Consider the following 22,209-nt stretch of genomic DNA (forward strand, 5'->3'; position numbering starts at 1 on the left):
CAGCAGCATCTTCTGTTCAATGTATGTGCTTCCAGTTTCTCTGCAGTAGTGTTTCAGTTTCTCAAATCCTCAGGGATTCTTCTGAGCAAATTACAAAGCTCGAAGGACTTCATCTTTGCTTCACATCTGATCATACGCAATTTTTAAACATGATCTGTTTAAAATATGATAACACTGAAGTAATCGTCAAATCAAAAAGATATAAAATGGATGATATTGCTTCAGCAATAGCAAAAGACGAGAGAAAGAAATCCATCAAAGCTTTAACTTTGAATAAACTGACAGGTAGAACAGTCTGAAGGATAGCTGAAGCGAACGGTAAAAAACCTGTGCCTCCCACAGAGTTAACTCAACAGGTTACCTTCCACCATGGATCACAAATGTGAAATTGGCATGTCACCTTGTACTTCCTGTTACCAGCCACTAACAACATGGAATGAGAAAATAGTTTAGTTCCTCCTTCAGGAGTGAGAAGAAAGAGCATGGTAATTTTACATGAAACGGCATAAAATTTAAGTTAATTTCACCTGTAAAAATGTAGTTTAAACAATTAACGGTGCAATCACTAAACATTGCTACTTTTAATATTAACCCATTTACTCAAACACAACACTTGTATCCAACATTTATTTATGGGATGTAAGGGTCTAAAAAAAAGCTTAAATGTATTATTAAGATTTAAGCTGGTCATTACTGGTCCTAAGCCAGCACATGACCAGCTGGAACAGCTTAAACAAGCTCAAACCAGCAATCCGGCCCACAACATTTGGGCCCCCAATTAGCCCGGGCCCATATGCAGGTGCATGCCCTGCATATCAAGACGCTAAGCCCCTGCTTTTGGATAAATAACTGATTAGTTCACGTTATGAAACTCAAAAAAAAAAAAAAAAAGAGAAATACATCTATGGATTATTACTTCCTTTTCCAACAACTGCTTGATTAGAAAATAAAAAGGACTAAATGAGTGAATGGCTGTTTGAAAATACATATTATAGATGATGATATTACTGCAGCACACAACAATCAGATTTTCCCAAAATAAAAGTTTCAAATTAAACACACGTATTGTGGTTCCTTTCGTTTCTTTTATTGTCAAGAACTCTGTACATCATTTTCATGTGGTTAAAATGTGTACGCACATAAATTAGAACAAAAAGCACTTTTGTTTCCACAAATTAGTTAAACTTGCTAGAGTCGTCTAAAACATAAGAGATATTGAGAGATTCATGGACACTATAAGGTACCGATGACAACGAAATGTTTTAACATGGTGTCATCTTTAGACTTTAAAATCACTCTTTTAATGAATTACAAATATGTAACATCAACTACTATAAATTACCACCACCCTCTTAAAGTGACAGTATAAGTCTGCGTAAAAGTTTTTTTAATTTTTAATATTCTTTTAGAAACAATTTTTATTACCCACACCCACTTTTAATCTTTTTTATTTTATAAACTCGGTTTGGGAATAATTATTATGTAAAAATACTGTTAACATATCTTCAAATAATTTTTTAAAGAAGCAACAAACATTTAAACAAAATGATCACCAGCACAACCCATTGCTGAATGTTTTTTTTTTTAATAGAGATGTCCAACCTTACTGATTCACTCTGATTCAAGCGAAAGAAGTTCTTCAGTTTTTATTAACCCCTGGTTGTACGGATGAATTTTATTCTTTATTTTCTCTTTTGCTGGATTTGTGATGCCATTCTGAGAGGGCTGGGCATCATCATCTGAAAAATAAAAATAATGGATATTAATGAATACTGAGCCTGCTTGGACATAAATTAGTTTGTGCTGACAATTAAGTTTGAAAATTCTGAGACAGATTTCACTGTGAATGGTCTCTTGAATCTACTTGTGTGACACATAAAACACACTGACTGAAGCCATTTGCACAGCAGTCCTCACATCCCAGCACTTCGGTTCCAGTGCTACAGCTGCACTCCACAGGCCAGCTCCCATATAAGTCCAAGCAAGCTGCAGAGTCTGACTGCAGACTTTGTGATGCTGAAACCACTTTGTCATTTTCCTGAAGACATTCCCTGAGGGAATGCGACAAGTTTGCATCTCCAACCCTCAAGAAAGTAACCTCAGACTGGCTGCACTCGCAGGGTTCTGCCAGACTGGGAACTCTGGGAGGTAGCGGTTCCTCCAGTGGGCTGTACATTTCATCAAATTCAATGGGCACGTTTAGACGCTGACTGAGGCCATTATATGGTCGCTGAAGAGGGAATGTATCATCTAGTGTGTGCGGCTGGTCCTCAAGCTGTGCAGGTGTGGGAAGAATTTGGTTTAGTCTCTGAAGCACCTGAAGAGGAATAAAATTAATTATATAGAAGTTTATATGTGTATGTTTGCATAAATGAGAATATTTACCAACCATTTCCATGCTCGGCCTGACTCGCATTTTGCTGCCTGTGCACTCTAGTCCGATTTGGAGCAGACAAAGTGCCACCGCAGTGGGCCAATGCTCAACTTTGGGATCTAAAAACCGCAGACAGGCATCCACAGAGCTTTTTTCCTCAAACTCGAAATGCAATACATCTCTCTAAGAAAATGCAATGGCATTAGTCAGTCAATTATATTAATCTAAAATATGAATTATATTAACAGATTCACAGAACTCAAAATTTCACAATTATATCATAATATTGGAAATTTGATTCTATTACAATTTAAACAAGTAGTTGTAATAACAATTACTATTTTAAAACATTTCAAATGTAATTTATTCCTGTGAAAACAAAGCTGCATTTTCAGCATCATTACTCCAGTCTTCGTCAGTGTCACATGATACTTCAGAAATCATTCTAATATACTGATTTGGTGCTTGGGTAAAATCTTTCCTTTGTTATCAATTTTGAAAACAGTACTGCTGCAAAATGTTTCCGTGGAAACTGAGACAGATTCTTTTTAGCATTTTTTGATGGATAGAAAGAACAGCATTTATGGCTCTCAAAAGCAAAAAATTAAAAGGGGCATATGATACTTTTTTAAAGATCATTATTTTGTGTATTTGGTGTAACAGAATATGTTGACTTTCTTTAATGTTCAAAAAACACATTTGTTTTCAAATACTGTACATTATTGTAGGTCCTCTATGCCCCGCATCTCTTAGAAGCGTCGTTTTCTACAAAGCCCCTCCTTCCAACAATCGCAGTCTGCTCTAATTGGCCAACTGACCCAGTGCATTGTGACTGGTGGAACACTGCAAGAACTCGTCGGAAATGTAACGCCCCTTTCCATAATTGCAAGCTTCATTTTCTAAATAAATGTAAAGACTGTTAATAATGTTCTTAGTGTTACCATCAGTTCATGCACGAAAAGGGAACAGAGTCGCGTGACAGACACAGTGATGAAGCTCGTATGTGTTTGCAGTACACAAGCCACGGACGGTTAAGAAAGCTGACTACACTGTGTGACCTTCTCTCTGTCTGTCTCTCTATCTCTCTCTCTCTAACACACACACACACGCGCACAAATACACACACGCAATGCACAAAACTCCATATATAAACATTCAATCGTACGACCAGGAGTGGAGGTTCTGGTCTCCATATCTCAAAAGAATGGAAATTTGAACAAGTTCTCGTTTGGCTCTCAACGAAGGAAAACGCATTTTTTCTCCCTCTCCTCCCCCTGACCTTCCCTGCTTGCTCACTCGTCTCGTCTATTGTCTAATATTTTGAGAGACTCTCTCTGCACTGCTCTCCAAACTGAAAAATCATGGATTTAATCAACTGATTTCTCAACGCAATTGACACCATCTTCTAGATAAGAAGCTTGGGTTCGGGGAAACCTGACTGCCCTGCCGGAACGTTCATAGCTAGCTACCGATGGACGCGTGGGAGAGGTGGTGGGTCGTGTGTCTGGCGGCTCTTTCCGTGGAGGACACTGAAGATATCTATCTATTCAGAACCATGATAACAGGTCTTTTGCTGATTGGATTAAGCTTTGCCCTGGGTTATTGAAGAATTCAGAAAACGGGAACAGCTGTCCAAAGCCTCATAAGGCTGCCTGTCATGATTGAAGCAGTGGGCAGAGCGGTCAGCACTGAGACTGAGACTATTAACAGCAATATGGATACCATCACGGAGAACCTCACGGCTTTGCAAAGGAAAATGGATGGATTTGGAGACCAGAATGGACAAAGCGAGTAACCGTGTAAATTGGAATGCGGCTACTCGCCCCTAGACCAAACAATCGCAATCTTATCTTCTTTCGGCTCCCCTCTACCAGCATTGTTGGGAAGACCACTGTTGGGAACAACAACTACCAGAGACACCTGCTGATTGTTGACTCTGTCTGGGACCTGATCAAGGCTGTCTCCATGGCAACTTGCTGTGTCGCTTCTATCACATTCTGCGGACTGAGGCACCTAGATTTGAATGCCAGCTTGGCGGCTCTCCAGGCCTACAAATACACAAACTCTTACATACATACACACACACACACACACACATACACACATATATACAGATATGCATTCAACCCCAACCCCCACCCCCCTTCCCTCGCCTTCGCCACTTTGTACAGCCAATCTGACAAGCAAGTCTGTGAATGGCTGCTTGACTGTGCTAGGTTACCTCCACCCCCCACTCCCCTCCCCTGTTGCAAAGTCGTGTGTTTATGCTGTATTGATTATGTGCTTTTTTATGCTGAGCTGTTTTTCCTGTTCTCACACTGTACTCTCAATGGAGCATAGTCTGGGGGTTATTTTTTCAATTGAGCATCTACTACAGCTACTCACAAATCAGGCAACCAACTGGACCTCATCTACACACGCTGTTGCTCCATGGACAAAACTTTAGTTGCTCCACTGCACACCTCAGACCACTTCCTCATAACCTCACACTTACACCTGAAACGGCACACACTCCACCGCAGGTCACCTTTCGACAGAACCTATGCTCAGTCTCTCCCTCTCGCTTATCCTCTATGGTTTCATCCTCACTTCCTTCACTCTCTCGGTTTTCAGCACTGGACACTAACACTCTTTGCTCCACTCTAACCTCTTGCTTAGACAACTTTTGCCCACTGTCATCCAGACCAGCACACACCACCCCATCTGCCCCCTGGCTGTCCGATGTTCTCTGTGAACATCGCTCTAAACTCAGGGCTGCAGAGAGGAAATGGCATAAATCAAGTAACTCTGCCGACCTCAGTGTGTATGAGTCTCTCCTCTCTTCCTTCTCTGCAAATGTCTTCACTGCCAAAACATCATACTACCACAACAAAATTAACAACTGTTCTGACTTTTCTTTGTCCTGCTCCACCTCCTCCTTCATCGACTCTTACAGCTGATGACTTTGCAGTTTTCTTCACAAATAAGACAAGAACCATATGTGACCAATTCTCCACAACGCAGACTGATGGTAACTTCATAACGACTAATACACACTCTTTCTCCTTCTCTCCACTCTCAGAGATGGACGTTTCCAAACTTAAACTTTCCAATCATCCTACTACTTGTCCACTTGAACCAATCCCCACTCACCTCCTTTAAGCCATTTTTTCTTCAGTCATACCTTCACTTACTCACATTATCAACACCTCTCTTCATTCTGGAACATTTCTCTCAGCATTTAAGCAGGCTCAGGTAAGCCCACTGCTTAAGAAACCATCTCTAAATCCAGCACTTTTAGAAAACTACAGACTGGTATCCCTTCTTCTTCTATTCATTGACACTTGAGCTGGAATCTGGAGAACACTCCTGGAATGTACTATCAATGTACTATCCTCTTCCTGCATGTACTATCAAGCCTCTGCAACTAATCCAGAATGCAGCAGCAAGGGTTGTCTTCAATGAGTCAAAAAAAGCTCACAGTACTCCTCTCCTCAACAGGTTACACTGGCTACCAGTAGCTGCTCACATCAAATTCAAGGTACTGATGCTTGCCTACAAGACGATCACTGGCACATCACCAATATACCTAAACTCACTAGTTCAAACTTATGCATTTGTCATGCGTTTGTCACTTGTCATGCACTTGTTGTCATAGTGTCTGGGTTGTGTCCCTGGGTTTCCACTAGATGTCACCCTTCCTCACGGTGTCTGTCACCTTATCACTTCCTGTTCCCTTATTTGGTCACCTTCCTCCTTGTTAGTAATTGATTTTTCCCCACCTGTCTCCTGTTCCCTCATTATCCTTCTGTGTATTTATACCCGGTCTGTCTGAGTCTGTGTTACGGAGTCCTTGTTTAATGTTTGAAACTCATGTCCGTCAGCTCTTGTCCTTGCCTTGTGTTCGTGTCTTGTTTATGTTTGGATTTGGATATTCTGGTTTTGACCCTGCCTGGACTGTTTACCCCTTTTGGATTACCCTTTAATAAATGACTTACCTGCGATTGGTTCCCTCTCCTGTGTTTTCTGTAACACCGATCGTGACACTTGTACATTGTTGTTGTTCTCTCGTTGGTCTGTTTGCTTCTATTATTCACATTTGTAAGTCGCTTTGGATAAAAGTATCTGCTAAATGATTAAGGCCTGGTTTCATAGACAGGGCTTAGCCTAAACCAGGATTAGGCCATAGTTCAATTAGGACATTTAAGTAATTTTTATAAACATGCCTTAGAAAAAAACATTACTGGTGTGCATCTTGAGACAAAACAAAGGCACTGATATATTTTAAGATCAATCAGTACAAGTTTCTTTCATTTGAAACAACTCAGACTTGCATTTTAGTCTAGGACTAGGCTTAAGCCTTGTCTGTGAAACCGGGGGTAAATGTAATGTAAATAGCAAATACTTAAACTAATAACAGAACATACTTATAGTAGCCGAATCAGAAGCACCAGATTGTCAGAATTACCTCCTCTCCTAGGTTCAAGAAACAGTTGTCACTAAAATGTGTTGCTTTTCTGTTGAAAATAGTCTTAAAGTTTCCTAAATGCATCTACTTTCGGAAGGCCAAATAAAGTGCTTTTGCTTTCGCCTATATACACACAGCATCTCCCTGTGTGTATCTAGGCTGCTTCAACACTAACTGCGGTTACTGAAACCACAAGTTCTTTCTTTGCGTGAACATTTGGGCTGCATTATGCAAATATTTCCACATAGTGACATAGACATGTTAGAATGCGTGTTAGAACAAGCCATTTTAGGGGGGCATGGCAGACTTAACTTTGATAAAGAATATCTCTTTGGATTTGAGACTTCAGTCTTTGTGCAGTCTTTGGTCTTCTTTATGCACCAAGAGATTGTAACACTCCAAAGAGAAATTTTTTTTTGAAATCTCATCATATGACCCCTTTTAAACTAGTTAAAGTAACAATTTGTATACAACCCGAATTCCGGAAAAGTTGGGACATTTTTTAAATTTGAATAAAATGAAAACTAAAAGACTTTCAAATCACATGAGCCAATATTTTATTCACAATAGAACATAGATAACATAGCAAATGTTTAAACTGAGAAAGTTTACAATTTTATGCACAAAATGAGCTCATTTCAATTTTGATTTCTGCTACAGGTCTCAAAATAGTTGGGACGGGGCATGTTTACCATGGTGTAGCATCTCCTTTTCTTTTCAAAACAGTTTGACGACGTCTGGGCATTGAGGCTATGAGTTGCTGGAGTTTTGCTGTTGGAATTTGGTCCCATTCTTGCCTTATATAGATTTCCAGCTGCTGAAGAGTTCGTGGTCGTCTTTGACATATTTTTCGTTTAATGATGCGCCAAATGTTCTCTATAGGTGAAAGATCTGGACTGCAGGCAGGCCAGGTTAGCACCCGGACTCTTCTACGACGAAGCCATGCTGTTGTTATAGCTGCAGTATGTGGTTTTGCATTGTCCTGCTGAAATAAACAAGGCCTTCCCTGAAATAGACGTTGTTTGGAGGGAAGCATATGTTGCTCTAAAACCTTTATATACCTTTCAGCATTCACAGAGCCTTCCAAAACATGCAAGCTGCCCATACCGTATGCACTTATGCACCCCCATACCATCAGAGATGCTGGCTTTTGAACTGAACGCTGATAACATGCTGGAAGGTCTCCCTCCTCTTTAGCCCGGAGGACACGGCGTCCGTGATTTCCAACAAGAATGTCAAATTTGGACTCGTCTGACCATAAAACACTATTCTACTTTGAAATAGTCCATTTTAAATGAGCCTTGGCCCACAGGACACGACGGCGCTTCTGGACCATGTTCACATATGGCTTCCTTTTTGCATGGTAGAGCTTTAGTTGGCATCTGCTGATGACACGGTGGATTGTGTTTACCGACAGTGGTTTCTGAAAGTATTCCTGGGCCCATTTAGTAATGTCATTGACACAATCATGCCGATGAGTGATGAAGTGTCGTCTGAGAGCCCGAAGACCACGGGCATCCAATAAAGGTCTCCGGCCTTGTCCCTTACGCACAGAGATTTCTCCAGTTTCTCTGAATCTTTTGATGATGTTATGCACTGTAGATGATGAGATTTGCAAAGCCTTTGTAATTTGACGTTGAGGAACATTGTTTTTAAAGTTTTCCACAATTTTTTTACGCAGTCTTTCACAGATTGGAGAGCCTCTGCCCATCTTTACTTCTGAGAGACTCTGCTTCTCTAAGACAAAGCTTTTATAGCTAATCATGTTACAGACCTGATATCAATTAACTTAATTAATCACTAGATGTTCTCCCAGCTGAATCTTTTCAAAACTGCTTGCTTTTTTAGCCATTTGTTGCCCCCGTGCCAACTTTTTTGAGACCTGTAGCAGGCATTAAATTTTAAATGAGCTAATTAAGTGGATAAAAGTGTAAAATTTCTCAGTTTAAACATTTGCTACGTTATCTATGTTCTATTGTGAATAAAATATTGGCTCATGTGATTTGAAATTCCTTTAGTTTTCATTTTATTAAAATTTAAAAAACGTCCCAACTTTTCCGGAATTCGGGTTGTAATTTTTATTCTTTAAGTTGATTCTTACCATAAACAGATTTTTTGCTGACTCGTGTTTCACCTTTTGTCCTGTACAGGTCTCTAGTATAACCTACAAGCATAAAATTAAATGTTAAAAGCAATTTAAGAAAAAAATGTAACTTGGATAGGGGCAGTCATGTCAGACTAGTAATAAATGAAAAAGAAATTTTGAGGGCCAGTATTCTGCAGCTGGAACTTAACTGAATCAATTAATTGAATCATTGACATTGAAATGCTGACAAAAAGCTTTATTTGTGATCATTTTAATATAATTTTTTAAACAGGATGCTGGACTCACCATGCCAAAGCTATAAACATCAAGTTTGACTGATAGCTTGCCATCACGGATGTACTCCTCTGGCAGATAGCCAAGGTTGCAATGGGAGGCTATATCCATGACGATAGTGCAGCTCTGGTCCACAGAGTGTGGTCTGAGATGAGCTAATCCAAAATCGGATAATTTGGGCTGCAGGTGCTCATCCAAAAGTATGTTTGAACTGAGAGCAGAACACAAAACAAGCACATTTCAATGAACCATCTTCACCGGGCACCTAGAATCTGTAGATTTGGCTTCACGCTGTCACCTCGTAATGTTTCCACAAATAACCATGCACGGTTGTGCAGTGTGTAGATGGTGGACTGCCTTTGCGGTGCCTTTGATGATGTTCAGCCTTTCATGCCATGATAGAGGCCTCTGAACTTCCTGTAACAAAGGCAAGTGTAAAAACTTTGAAGACTTCAACTTTAGTTTGCTGTGATAAATCATGTTACAGTCTGCTGGCAGATGATTTACCTCATGAAGCCTGTGGAACAATGATCCGTTATGAAGGTACGGATAAACTAAACAGAAGCGATCTGCCTCTGAAAAGCTGCCCCATAACTCCAAGATATTAGGATGCAGGTAGCTAAGTAGACAAAATTGAGAGCCATGTCAAAAAAGAAAAACACCATTCGAAAAGTCACTGGAATATGATAAAGCATGCACCGACTGAACCTACAGTTGTAAAACTTTAATTTCTTTGGTGAATTTTTCCCACAACGTCTTCCAATTAGCCTTGTTTTCCTGTTAAGATAATACAAAATGTTATCAGTGTTTTTCAAAATATCATGATGAGTGTATGTGAAATCAGATATTAATTAGTTCGGACCTGTTGAAAAACTTTCACAGCAAAATATCTGTTAATAAATTATATTATTTAAATTTAAAAATAGTAAAATAATTTCCAGCAATTTAGTAAATAATTAGCACATTATTATTATTGTCTTGTATTTCTTATTATATTATTTTGTTATTAATTTGTAATAGAACAATTGCCTGAAAATAACACACAATAATTATTTGCTATATTTGCTATACTATTTTGTTCCCTCGATTTGCTAAATCATGCACACGATTTATAAACTGAGAGAAAACTAATTAGTAAATTGTGCACGCAATTTAGCAAATTGAGAGGAATGAAATAGTAATCGTGTGCACATTTTAGTACGTCGAGGGAATGAATTAGTAAATCGTATGCACAATTTATTTATTTTTTCTTGCATGTCATGTGTGGGGCTCTGTAGATTAATGTACAAACAATTAAAAAACAAAACTAAACAACAACTGGTGTGTGAAAATTAACCCTAGTTCAATACTTACTTTGTACACAGTTTGCAAAAGATGATTTGAGTAAAATTTTGAGATATTAATATATTATGACCTGTTTGAAAACTTTTGCCACAAAAGACCTGTTTCCCCATTTTCCGCAGTAGACCTCGGCAAACACGCTCGAACCTATTTTTAAGTCCTGGTGGAAATGTCTCGTTCCCTCTATGACTTCAGAAAATGTGATGAAATACTTCAGTTTTTCACCTGAAATGGACAAAAAAGGTTTAATCTCAGATCCTTATGAAACCACTAAAAACAGAAATGAAACTTTCTACCTAATATCTACAGAGAAAGCTACTGTTAGCACTGAAATACAGCTATGTACAATAATGGCAACTTACAATGAAAGACAATGAAGGTCAATTTTAAATGCACTTGTACCAGTTACCTTTAACAGACACAGACTCTGGATAAAGAGCTGGAGTTTGACAGGACTTCTCAGTGTTTGGCAGATACTGATTGGAAAACGAAAAATACATTTAGAGTGAAATGTGTAAACATAATATATTCGCATAATGCAACTAAATAAGCAAAAACAAAACTGCTCATTTTGCGAGTGCACATTCTTTTTACTTTCTAACACACCTAAACTAGAATAAAGTCAAGCACCTGACTAGAATCTGCTTTAAAACTCTGCAGGTTGATAACAGCATTAAAGGGGTCATATGATGTTGCAAAAAAACAACAACAACAACATTATATTGTGTATTTGGGGTAATTAAATGTTTTTATGTGGTTTAAGTTTAAAAAACACATTATTCTCCACATAATATACATTACTGTTTCTCCTCTATGCCCAGCCTTTCTGAAACGCGTTGTTTTTTACAAAGCTCGTCGGTCTGAGCTTTAGTGCTCTGATTGGCCAAATGCCTCAAGCGTGTGATGGAAATGTTACATACTGTGTTTTTACGTCTTGCGTTGCATTGTGCCACGCCGCGTAAACATAAAACCATGTGTGCATTTGTAACTGGAGAAAAGACAAACAACAAGTGCTACTCTACCCCAGCGGTTCTCAATCCCAGTCCTCGCGCCCCTCAGCTCTGCATATTTCACACGTCTCTCTTTGTTCAAACCTGATTCAGATAACCAGCTCGTTAGAAGTGAGCTCCATGCATGAACTGTGTTCCCATTGACATGGTCCCTACACAGTGTTCATTGCTCCCTAATCTCTGAGCAGATGATATCTGTTGAAGTTTACCTCACTTCGGAACATTCATTCATGGATTTACGCTGCGAATCATCTTCACACACGGACAAGTGTGAAATGATATACCTCCGTAAATAAATAGAATTTAAATTCACATCTCGCACACTTCAATGCACTTTGAATGGAACATATACGTTCGCTTTGAGACTGGAATCATTGAGGAATATCCTTTGATGTCCACTTCGCAGGGCACTTACATTTGAATAGAACAAACGTCTGAAGTGATAAGAGAGGCATATGATGTGCAGAGCAGGGGGGCACGAGGACTGGAATTGAGAACCGCTGTTCGACACTGCTCAAAACTCGAATCATCAGTGGCAAATCCTTTACATATGTAAATGTACTTATAGACATAAAATGCATTGCGTACATCTGTATATTTGGGTTGAACTGTTCTGGAACAGTGTTGTAAATACAACTTAACCACTGATTTCTAGTTGAGCTTTTAACACCCCAAAGAGAAAGGAAAACTTGAAATCGCATCAAATGACCCCTTTAAAAAAGACTTTACCTTGGCAAACAGAGAGGCTGAGGATGACTTCAGTTTGCATGAGTCTAGAAAAAAATCAAATATGTTTGGTTACAGTTTGTTATACAGTGCTTTCAACGCAACATCACTAGCAGTTCCATTATATGTTGTCTACTGATGGATTGCGGTTTTGTTGGTGATATGGTTCGTTAGAACTGCACTGTGGTTTACATGCACCGCTGTGGTTATTTCAATCGCATGTTTTGTTTTGCTTCGCTTTACAGTTCACTTCACATATAGGTTTGTCAAGTTCCTCTTTAAAATAAAATATATATTACTACTCTAATAATGCCATATGCTATACAAAGCTTCTGTCTTAAAAGAGGAAGCTGTGTAGGCAGTAAAATGTATACAAACCCCTTGACTTCCCGTTAATATATTAGTTACTTTACATTAAAACTATTAAGTATTTAATATATTAACTTTTTTTTTGCCATTTCAAATGATTTTTCTTTAGTAAATTATTGTTTACTGTAGACTACAATAACTGTAGTAGTCTTATGATTAAGATAAAGATTGTACCTTGCGATTGGAAAAGACTCCTGGCTCTAGTATGACCCATCTCATCCAGAACCTTCAAAAGATCCCCTACTGTTTTATTCTGCTGGGCCCACAACCACATGAGCTCTTGTGTGGGACTTTTCCCAGCAGCCACATACATTTCAGTACATCTCACATCAAGCTGACTGGGAAGGATGTGAGTAGCTGTAAGGATTCAGACAGGGATGAATATCAAATTACTTAAAAAATTACTTAAAAATGATCAAATGTCTTAAATTACTTAAAAAACTAAAAGCTGGCTTGTTGATGGTAGACCATCTTGGACCAGCTAATTACTAGTCTTGACCAACTAATGACCATACTGTACTGACAGGACCAGCTTATTACTACAATGTTACAAAACTAAAAAAGAAAAAGAAAAGAAAATAAGTTTTAACAGTGACTATTTAACTTTGACACATTCCTAAAGAAAATAAATATTGAGAAATTGATAAGACAGTCACTGAGCCTCATGCTTAACAGGTAACGGTCGTACAAAGTTATGATGGTAAAGTGTTTTTTTTTTTTACCTAAAGCTCTCCATCCCAGACCGTCGATCCCGCTGTCCATCAGTCTGCAGAAAGACCCCATCAGCACCGGTGGGACGTCGAAGAGCAATGTCGACGTGTCTATTTGACCTGACATGTCTCGCTAGTCTTGACCACACAGGTGTGTGAAGTATGACTAGATTTAAATTCATTCCTCTCGAACTGAGGACTCTACAGTGCTCTCTTGTGTTGATAACTCTTGCTACAGCATGGAATTTCCCAAACCCCACCTACATCCTCTGAATGAATTGGCTAATATCCTCAACAGATTTGCTTCTATGAGAAAGGTTGCGACCCATACAACAAAACAAAACAACACACACACGTTTACTTAGTTATCTAAATGGGCACATTCCACAGACTTCTATTATTTTATATACATATAGTTAAACACTTTTTAATCTAATACCACCCGTACCCCTAACCTTACCCCTCATAGAAAACGTCCTGCATTTTTACAATAAATAATAAAAATATTTACTCTATTTTTATACCAGTTTTGCTCACTTTTGAGTAAAAAAGTAGGTTCACACGCACACACACACAATCCAGCAATTAATTTAGCAGATAATTAATACATTATATACTTAAGAAAAATTATTATTATTATTATTTATTAATAAATGATGTATTTTTATTACATCCTTGTATCATTTAGTTACTATTTTATTACTGATTTAATAGTCTATTTAAGAACTGTATTATAGGCTACATTTGTATTATTAATTTTATATGGACAGTAAAATAAAAGACAATAATAAAACATACATATTAATAAGTATACATACAGGTAAACATAAAATCTAAAAACAATGAATATGTGAAGAGACTTTTGATACAATTTTTATTACAGTTGTATCAACATATACAATTGATATATGGTTGATACGTTGTACGTAAACTGTAAAATAAGTTTTAAGGGTCTGGCAATCCTTCTAACTGTAATCAGAGATAAAGTTCATTTATAGCTCTACATTGTACAATAGAGGAGACTACAATGCAAAGAATTAGTGAAAATTTCAATATCAGTCTTAATATACTATTTAGGATGACAATGAACACAAAATGTAATTAATATTTTAGCTTGACAAACTGTATCTAAGGCTATTTGATCTAAACAAATACATTTTTAATTTTTAATACTGTGCACTAGACAATCTACAGTTTTCATCAAGATAGATTCACTCAGAAATAAAACATATTTCTTTATTTACAAAATGTCTCTAAAATTACAAAAGCTGGTGATTTTCAGCAATATGATTCACGATATTTCAGCTTCATGGTTGCATGATCTGTGTTATTAATATGACCGCTTGACGTCAGTTGTGCCAGAGATTATCAAGTAGGGCTCGCTGCAGCCTGCGGTGGACATCCAACCCCGCCCACATCCAAGCGTGACGTCAGATACCCCGCCCACATCCAAAGACGTCACATATCCAACCCTGCCCACCCGGATGTGCCATCATAAACCGCGCCTATATCCGTCTACGTCACGTTCTCATTAAATTTCAAACAGGAAGAAGCGTCGAGAAGACTGAACTGAAGAAGTTTGTGATGTTTTTAATCGGTAAAAGAAGGAAATATTGTTTTGCGATCGCCAGAAAGAAGAAGAAGTTGTTGTTATCTGTATTTGCCAGTTGCCCAGAAGAGGAAGAAGTTATCTGCCATGGCTGTAAGTAATGAAAAATTCGGTTTTTAGCCCAAAAGTGTTTGTCACACTCACTGTATGTCTCTGCTTAACGTTAATAGTTAAAATGGTAAAATGTACACATTAAATTATCAATGAATATTTTGTTAGACATGAAGTGAAACGATAGCACACAGGCACGTTATAAGGCTACCAACACTGCTGTGTTTACTTTCATAATGTCTATAATGCTCCTAACTGTATCCTGATAAAATGTATGTGCATTGATTCATCCTTCATGTTTTTTTTTTTATATCCCTGACACATAATACTGATCTCTCTCACACACACACACACACACACTCACACTTCACCTCTCTCACATACATGTACTCCCCTGGCCCCATGCAAAACACATGGAATATATTTAATGATATACACTGACAACTCTTGCACAATAACTTGTTTGAGCAACCACACAATTCACTATGTCTTACTATGTCTCTGTTCGTGGCAAATCTTTGTATCCTTCTATATACACATAATATTTATCATGTTTTACAGGATCCTACACCTCTGCAGTCCAAACCTGATCCAGAACAGTTCTGCCGTGATGGGGGGGTTTGAATGTCCCTGCTGCAGTTTCACCACTGAAGAGAAGTTATCTTTTACACTTCACCTTCTAGAGAACCACATAAGTCATGCAGTGGACCATGGAGGTATGGTGAGAGCATGTCTTTAGATAATGATTGGTTTTTGTGTTTTTAAATCATATATGCATGTATATGTATGTTGTATAATCTAAATATGTATGTGAATCTCAAAGAACAACAAGATGAACTGTAGTTTCTTGGGAACCACTAAAGTGATGAGAATATTGTTGTTATTTATCTATGTGTGTTTTGTAACTTGCTGTGTACACTCTACACTTTTGTTAATTTTTTTTTCTACAGGTTACTTCATCTTAAAATGAATGGCCCGTGGAAGATCATTATAACCAAGGTACGAGAATGCAATCATCAGTTTTTTTTTTCAGTCCTTGTTCTGTAGTTTTATGTATAAAAAAAAAAAATAATTATACATTTAAATATTTGATAGAATATTCCAACCCAGAGAGAGGGACTGGATTGTGGTCTGTTCATGCTGATGGTAAGCAGTGAATTACAGATTCTGAGCAGTTATGGGGATGGCAGAAGTTTAGTTTAGTTTACATGCAGTATTTAGATGAATACGGTCTAGTGTTATCTGTACGTTACAGTAAATTGGTGTCAGTTAATTTCAATATTTGAATTTTCTCAATGGTATTTGTTGTCTGTTTCAGTATGCACTCTATATGGCCCTGGACTGGACATTTGACTTTAGCCAGGTGATGACCTCAAATTTTCTTTTGGAAGGTTTTCCTTTTTTATTTATTTATTTTTTCCAGAAGTTTTTTCAAATGCATTCTCAGTTTTTTATTTTGGGTTTTATCTGTTAGGATGACATCCCTCAGCTCCGAAGGTGGTGGTGTAGTTTGCTCTTGCAAAACATGTCCCATCCAAGGTACACACAACTGGTTAATGAAATGAAATTGATTCTTCTGCATTCAAACTACCCAGACACACTAAATGTTTCCTCCTAGAATGTTAGGCACTGCAGTAGCAAAACTTTGGAGAGGCCACAATGTTGAATGTTTAGAAATGTGTTGAATGCTTTGAGTGGTTGGAAATACTAAAAAGATGCTCTACAAATGGTCCATTTACCTAACCTTTGAGTCTGTCTTTAGGTTGTCAGAGTCCACCATCACCAAACAGCCAGCTAGTACGGAAACTGTGATGGGTCAAGATGACAGTGATGAGGTAAAAACATTTTTTTTTTTTGTGAAAATAATTATAGTAATTTTAGATTTACCCCACAAACACAGTTTATTTTTTACTTTCAACAGAAGATCGAAGAGGAACTGAAGAGGAAGTTCATAAGGGACATTGGTGTAGCATGGTGCTGGGTTCAGAGCCACTGTGAGCTGTTCCATGGAGAGGTGACAGAGCCTGAATTTCTCCAGATGGACGAAGAAAAACAGTCTAATATAATCAAAGACTACCTGAAAAGAGAGACTGAGAAAGCAAGGGATGCCTGTGTGTTTGTCTTTGACAATCGCGAGGATATGGAAACGTTCTTATTAAAATGTGTTGATGAACAGGGGCTGAAAGTCAATAAAATGTTTCTGGGAGTTATTTAATTTATAATAATTTATTTACTCTACATTGTTGAATATTATTGTTTTGTGAAATAAATATAACAATACCCAAGGGATGTCTTTTTATTGATCTTTATGCATCCGTAGGACTTGGACACATTTTTATATATATTTGTGTTGATGGAAAAAGGCCCAAAAGTCAATGCCATGTTACTTACATAATCTATCAAAGCAACCAATGACTTAAGCCTATGTATGTGTAGCTTAGTCTATATAGAGAACCGTCAATCCTATCATGCAAATGTAGTTGCTCTTTTTTGCGAGGTGATACATTTTTTTTTTCCATGCTATAAAAAATATTAGTGTGTAGATCATAATTGTTCTTGTATATAATTAAAAGGAAAACAAAAATACTTAAAACCAAATGAAGTATATAAATTTGCCAATTTCAGCAACATTTTTTTTTTATTTAAAATGAAAGAAATTTGAAAAATAAACACATTTAAAAAAAAGCAAAGAGGGGAGGATTCCAGTTATTGCATAACACCCATATTTATCCGTAAAATAGTGATATGATCACTAACATTCCTACCTTATAAGTGAAACATATTTTTAGAGAATTAGATAAATAAAAATGCCTTAAACAAAATTGTCTACTTAACTTTCATATTGTCTAAGGTATGTTACAATCGATCATAAAATATGTGAATTTGTCATTTACATAATCGAACAGCGGAAGGTATAAATATTATATTAATTTACCTAAGTATAATCAACCAATGCAGGCGTTTTACCGGCTGTTTGGATGAATTTACTTCCATACATTAGAGATGTGGCCTAGGTTTAATTTGTACTATTTAAATTTATTTAATACAAGTTATTTAACCTGTATTAGTAAAACGAAAGATAACATTATTTAATTTGATCCCCGAAACAATATACTTCCGATAAAATTGATTCAATTTTGTTTACGTCTTAAAATTGTACTTTGACAAAATGTTAATAAAAAAAAAAAAAAAAAAAAAAAAAAACATACTTCCGCCATTTTTGCACATGCGCACAACACATGAGTTGTCACCTGGCATCACCCGATGACGTATTTTTACGTATGGCATAGGCGTGGCGTCTGACGTCACACTTGGATGTGGGCGGGGTTGGATGTCCACCGCAAGCTGCAGCGAGACGCTCCTCGAGATTATGCTCTTGATGATCTGAGGCGCGTCACTGTCACAGGTTTCTCGGGAAGTCATGTGACTTTATCTTCAGCGCGCGGCAGACTCGGCAATAGCCTCATAGAAATGTGAAACTCGGACCTTGTCGCCTGTTTTTAATCCAATCACCACCTTAGTTGTTCTGTTGCTAGGCAGACATTTATGTTTTAGGTTGGGGAAATAACTGAAACTCACTATAACGTTGATTTAACTTCAGTACAGGCATATAGTAGTAGAACTTTTTTGAAGCAAATAAACACAACTGTTCCATTAGGGTTTTCTAAACTTTATTTTCCCCACTTAGAATGACATTTATCTTAAACGTGTCAACTTGAATTATTCATAGTCATTAAATAGGCTAGCAGTTTGCAGTGGTCTTATTTGTTTAAAGAGATAATTGATTGTGAAATTTGTATATTTGATTATACAAAATAAAGCCCATAAATAGGCAGAAATATTCCCCACTATTGCATACTTTACAGAATTTACACAGAGAGGAATGAAACAGTGTTAGAACCCGGAAACTGATCAAAATGTATTCAAAAACATGTAGCAGCTATTTTGGTTAAATTTATCCTTACACTCGTGAAGAAAAAAATGGTAACTCAAGAAAAAGCTCAAATCGATGGATTGTGGAAGTCATCTGTATCAATAGTAGCAACTTTTGATAAGTAAAATGTCCAAAACGTGAAATTATCCTAAGAAAAAGGAAAGAAAGAAAGAAAGAAACCAATTTATTAATCTTAACAATTCTGAAATGCCACATTTTATTGGCAGAAAAACATTTTTGGTTTTTGGCTATATTTTTCCATGAATAATAAACAATAATAAACTTACCGTCCTTTCTCCGCCTTTGACTGTTTTAGCTTTACATATTGGGCTCTGCGGAAAGTCATGAGATGTTCAATAAACATGCAATGTCATTTCACAAGGTATCTTCTTGAAACACACACTTTGCACTCACCCCAAGAATAGACATTTTTATTGCTCATGTGTCGGACACTGCAGGCGTAGTTATCTCCTCTCTCTGGTTTGAAGGGGACGCTCTTGGTAAGGTGAAACTGCCAGCCCTTTTCGAAGGCCAGGTCAGTCTGCTGGGTATTTGGGAGAACCTCGCCATCCTTCAGCAGTTCAATAGTGATATCAGGAGGGTGGAAGCCACTGACATGGCAGATTAGGGTGTTCTCCTTTCCATACTCTCCAGGAAAATGACTGTACACCTGGACCTTGGGACTGGCTGAAAGTAGAATTCAAAATATTGGTTTACAAAGATAACATTGAAATAAATATTATCGTAACACACATTTAAAATATGATAAACATAAAAAAAACACCAAATAAAAATGTATGTCATCCTTTTTGACTCTATACAAAGGAATACGGGATGGAAATGTTTTCCAATTCGGGAATTTTCCCAAACACAACACAAATTCCATCAGAATTCCTTCTCACTAACATGCAGAAAAACAGATTATGCAATAAAAAAAGAAAAAAGAAAGAAAAACAATGTGTTTAACAGCAGGTAACATACAAATTATGATTTATTATATTTCTTAACATTAGTCACTGTAGTTGTAAGCCCATAAGAAAAAAGACTATTAATATGTTTAAACTGTGGTTTTTCAATTACAATTAGACTTGGTTCTAAATACAAATGAAACTACTTTAAGTGACATGACGCACTGTTTTTAAACTATTTCAAATTTATGCTAGGAGACAAAATATTGATTAAATCACTTTACTATGGATACACACAAAGGCTAGCACTTAAATTTATGTACTTAGATAATTCCTGAGGGGAACTTTTCATGCATATCAGAAACGGTAACACAACACAATACACAAACAATACAATACAGTATTTACATATTCATTAAGAATTACTTACATGTTTTCCCTTGTACAGTGACGTACAGCACACAGAATAGGGCAAAAGTGATGAGTGATTTCATTTTTGGTGATTTAGTCCAGAGTTTTAAGAAGAGTATGCTTCAGCTCTCCGGCCCAATGCAGTTAATATCGAAAGTAAACGACCAGTATCCTTAAATGCACTGTCATCACCGTCACAAGCACAGCATGCAAAATAACAGGCAGCCAATAGCAAAATTGATACAAGTTGTTACTAGGTGGATTTGACCTGGGGAGGTTGTACAGGCTGTGGCATCGGTTTGGTGGAAACAATCCCTTTGGAAATACCCTAACTTACCTAAACAATAATAAGACTCCTCCCTTATATTTGTTCACATAAACATAACCAATCCACCAAATGCAAATTGAAATCGACAAAAGTATTAAAAAACCTGTATTTATAATAGTGGTCCCATCAGTTAACATTATTAATGCTTTAACTAACATAATCTAACAACAAGCTATACATTTCTTACAGTATTTATTTATCTTTATTAACATTAGTTAATAAAAATACAACTGTTATTCATGTCAGCTCAGGTTCATTAGATAATGTTAACATATATTAACCTTTAATGCATAAGTAAATGTTGAAATTAATATTAACTAAGATTAATATATGCGTTACAATTATTTTTTATTGTTAGTTCAGGTTAACAAATGTAGTTAAATAATGTTAACAAATGGAAATGGAACATTATTGTAAATTGTCATCATAATAGTAAAGATTAGGTAATGCAATTTGCAATTGGGCAAAAGTTATTTTAGCGGTAGTTCTTAAAAACTTCTTAAAAACTGATAGACAATGGTATTTTTATAGTTTTAAAAATGTATCACACCAAGTCTATTAAATTAATATCTATTCAGTATAGAAATCATCATAGATATAGAGACTCTTAGTTCCATTAAAAAATAAAAATAAAAAAACACTTAAAAGCTATCACTTAACTATATCTTTTAATGTTCCAAAGGGCTCCAGATTCCTTTTCCCCAATACACTGTAAAACAAAGATTACTACATATTACTACTTTGTTAATAAAACAAAGATTACTACAGCACTGGATTAATACAAATTCAGTCTTTCTACTTTCACATTAATTTAATTTGTTTCGGTTTGTTTCTAATCATTTGTGACATTTCCTAGCAATTTCTTTGTGAAAATAGTCTCCATACCAGTGGACATCATGACAACATAATAAATAAAAAAAATAAAAAAAATTTTTTTTTGCAGAGTGCACAGTGTGGTAAAAGGCTGGTAAAAACATAAAGAGCTAAATAAAAAGCATCAACCATAGACACATTAAAGCTATATGAATTGTGGCTTGGCCTGGATGCCAGATTCCCTGCCACAACATTCTTCATCTCAGTCTCTATGGATACTAAGCACAATATTATGACACTGTGCTTTGTGTAGATCTGTAATCCAATGTATTAAACTGCTGGGAAAAATTATAAAACTCTACTTTATGCCCTTTTTGTCCCATTTGCTTTGAAAGTGCTTTCACTTTAAGTTCAAACAGGAAGGATGTTTTCCAGTGCTTTGGTTTGTTTGTGCATTTGGATGAAACCAAAGCAGATTTACCAGTCTGGGCTCATTTCAGATGACTTGTCATCTTGGCAAATGATACTTAGCCCTCTTGTAAATAATTTGCATACACTGAGTGAAAAAATATCTAATTGCATCAGATAAATCATGCATAAATCAACTGACATTCATGCTAAGGAAAAATAGCACAAGAACACAAGTTTCTTAGTGGCTAAAAAAAACATGTCCATAATTGATTTGATGAACTATACTTACCCCACTATAGCATTTTATTATATGGCTGCCACCCTACAGGACACATTTGAACTTGCCAACTGGTTTTCTGTCTTATATCTAATGTAATTAAATTAATC

The 22,209-nt window shown here is 36.7% G+C and overlaps 2 protein-coding genes across 2 annotated transcripts; both read right to left on the reverse strand.

Moving 5' to 3' along the window:
• Positions 1–1,071: 1,071 nt before the first annotated feature.
• On the reverse strand, positions 1,072–14,001 carry LOC132098854 (interleukin-1 receptor-associated kinase 3-like). Its single transcript, XM_059505076.1, has 12 exons — positions 13,370–14,001; positions 12,822–13,004; positions 12,282–12,325; positions 10,952–11,018; positions 10,616–10,767; positions 9,914–9,978; positions 9,709–9,820; positions 9,500–9,618; positions 9,214–9,412; positions 8,923–8,985; positions 2,390–2,557; positions 1,072–2,317 (listed from the first exon to the last, which is right to left on the reverse strand). The coding sequence occupies exons 1-12, from the start codon at positions 13,482–13,484 to the stop codon at positions 1,838–1,840; spliced, it is 1,767 nt and encodes a 588-aa protein (XP_059361059.1). The 5' UTR covers positions 13,485–14,001; the 3' UTR covers positions 1,072–1,837.
• A 5,171-nt stretch (positions 14,002–19,172) lies between these two features.
• LOC132098855 (beta-2-microglobulin) lies at positions 19,173–20,449 on the reverse strand. The gene is made up of 3 exons (XM_059505077.1): positions 20,290–20,449; positions 19,366–19,638; positions 19,173–19,283 (listed from the first exon to the last, which is right to left on the reverse strand). Exons 1-3 carry the CDS (start codon positions 20,351–20,353, stop codon positions 19,270–19,272), a joined length of 351 nt encoding a protein of 116 aa, XP_059361060.1. The 5' UTR covers positions 20,354–20,449; the 3' UTR covers positions 19,173–19,269.
• Positions 20,450–22,209: the final 1,760 nt, after the last annotated feature.

This window comes from Carassius carassius, chromosome 22, assembly GCF_963082965.1.
Source record: "Carassius carassius chromosome 22, fCarCar2.1, whole genome shotgun sequence".
Taxonomy (NCBI): domain Eukaryota; kingdom Metazoa; phylum Chordata; class Actinopteri; order Cypriniformes; family Cyprinidae; genus Carassius; species Carassius carassius.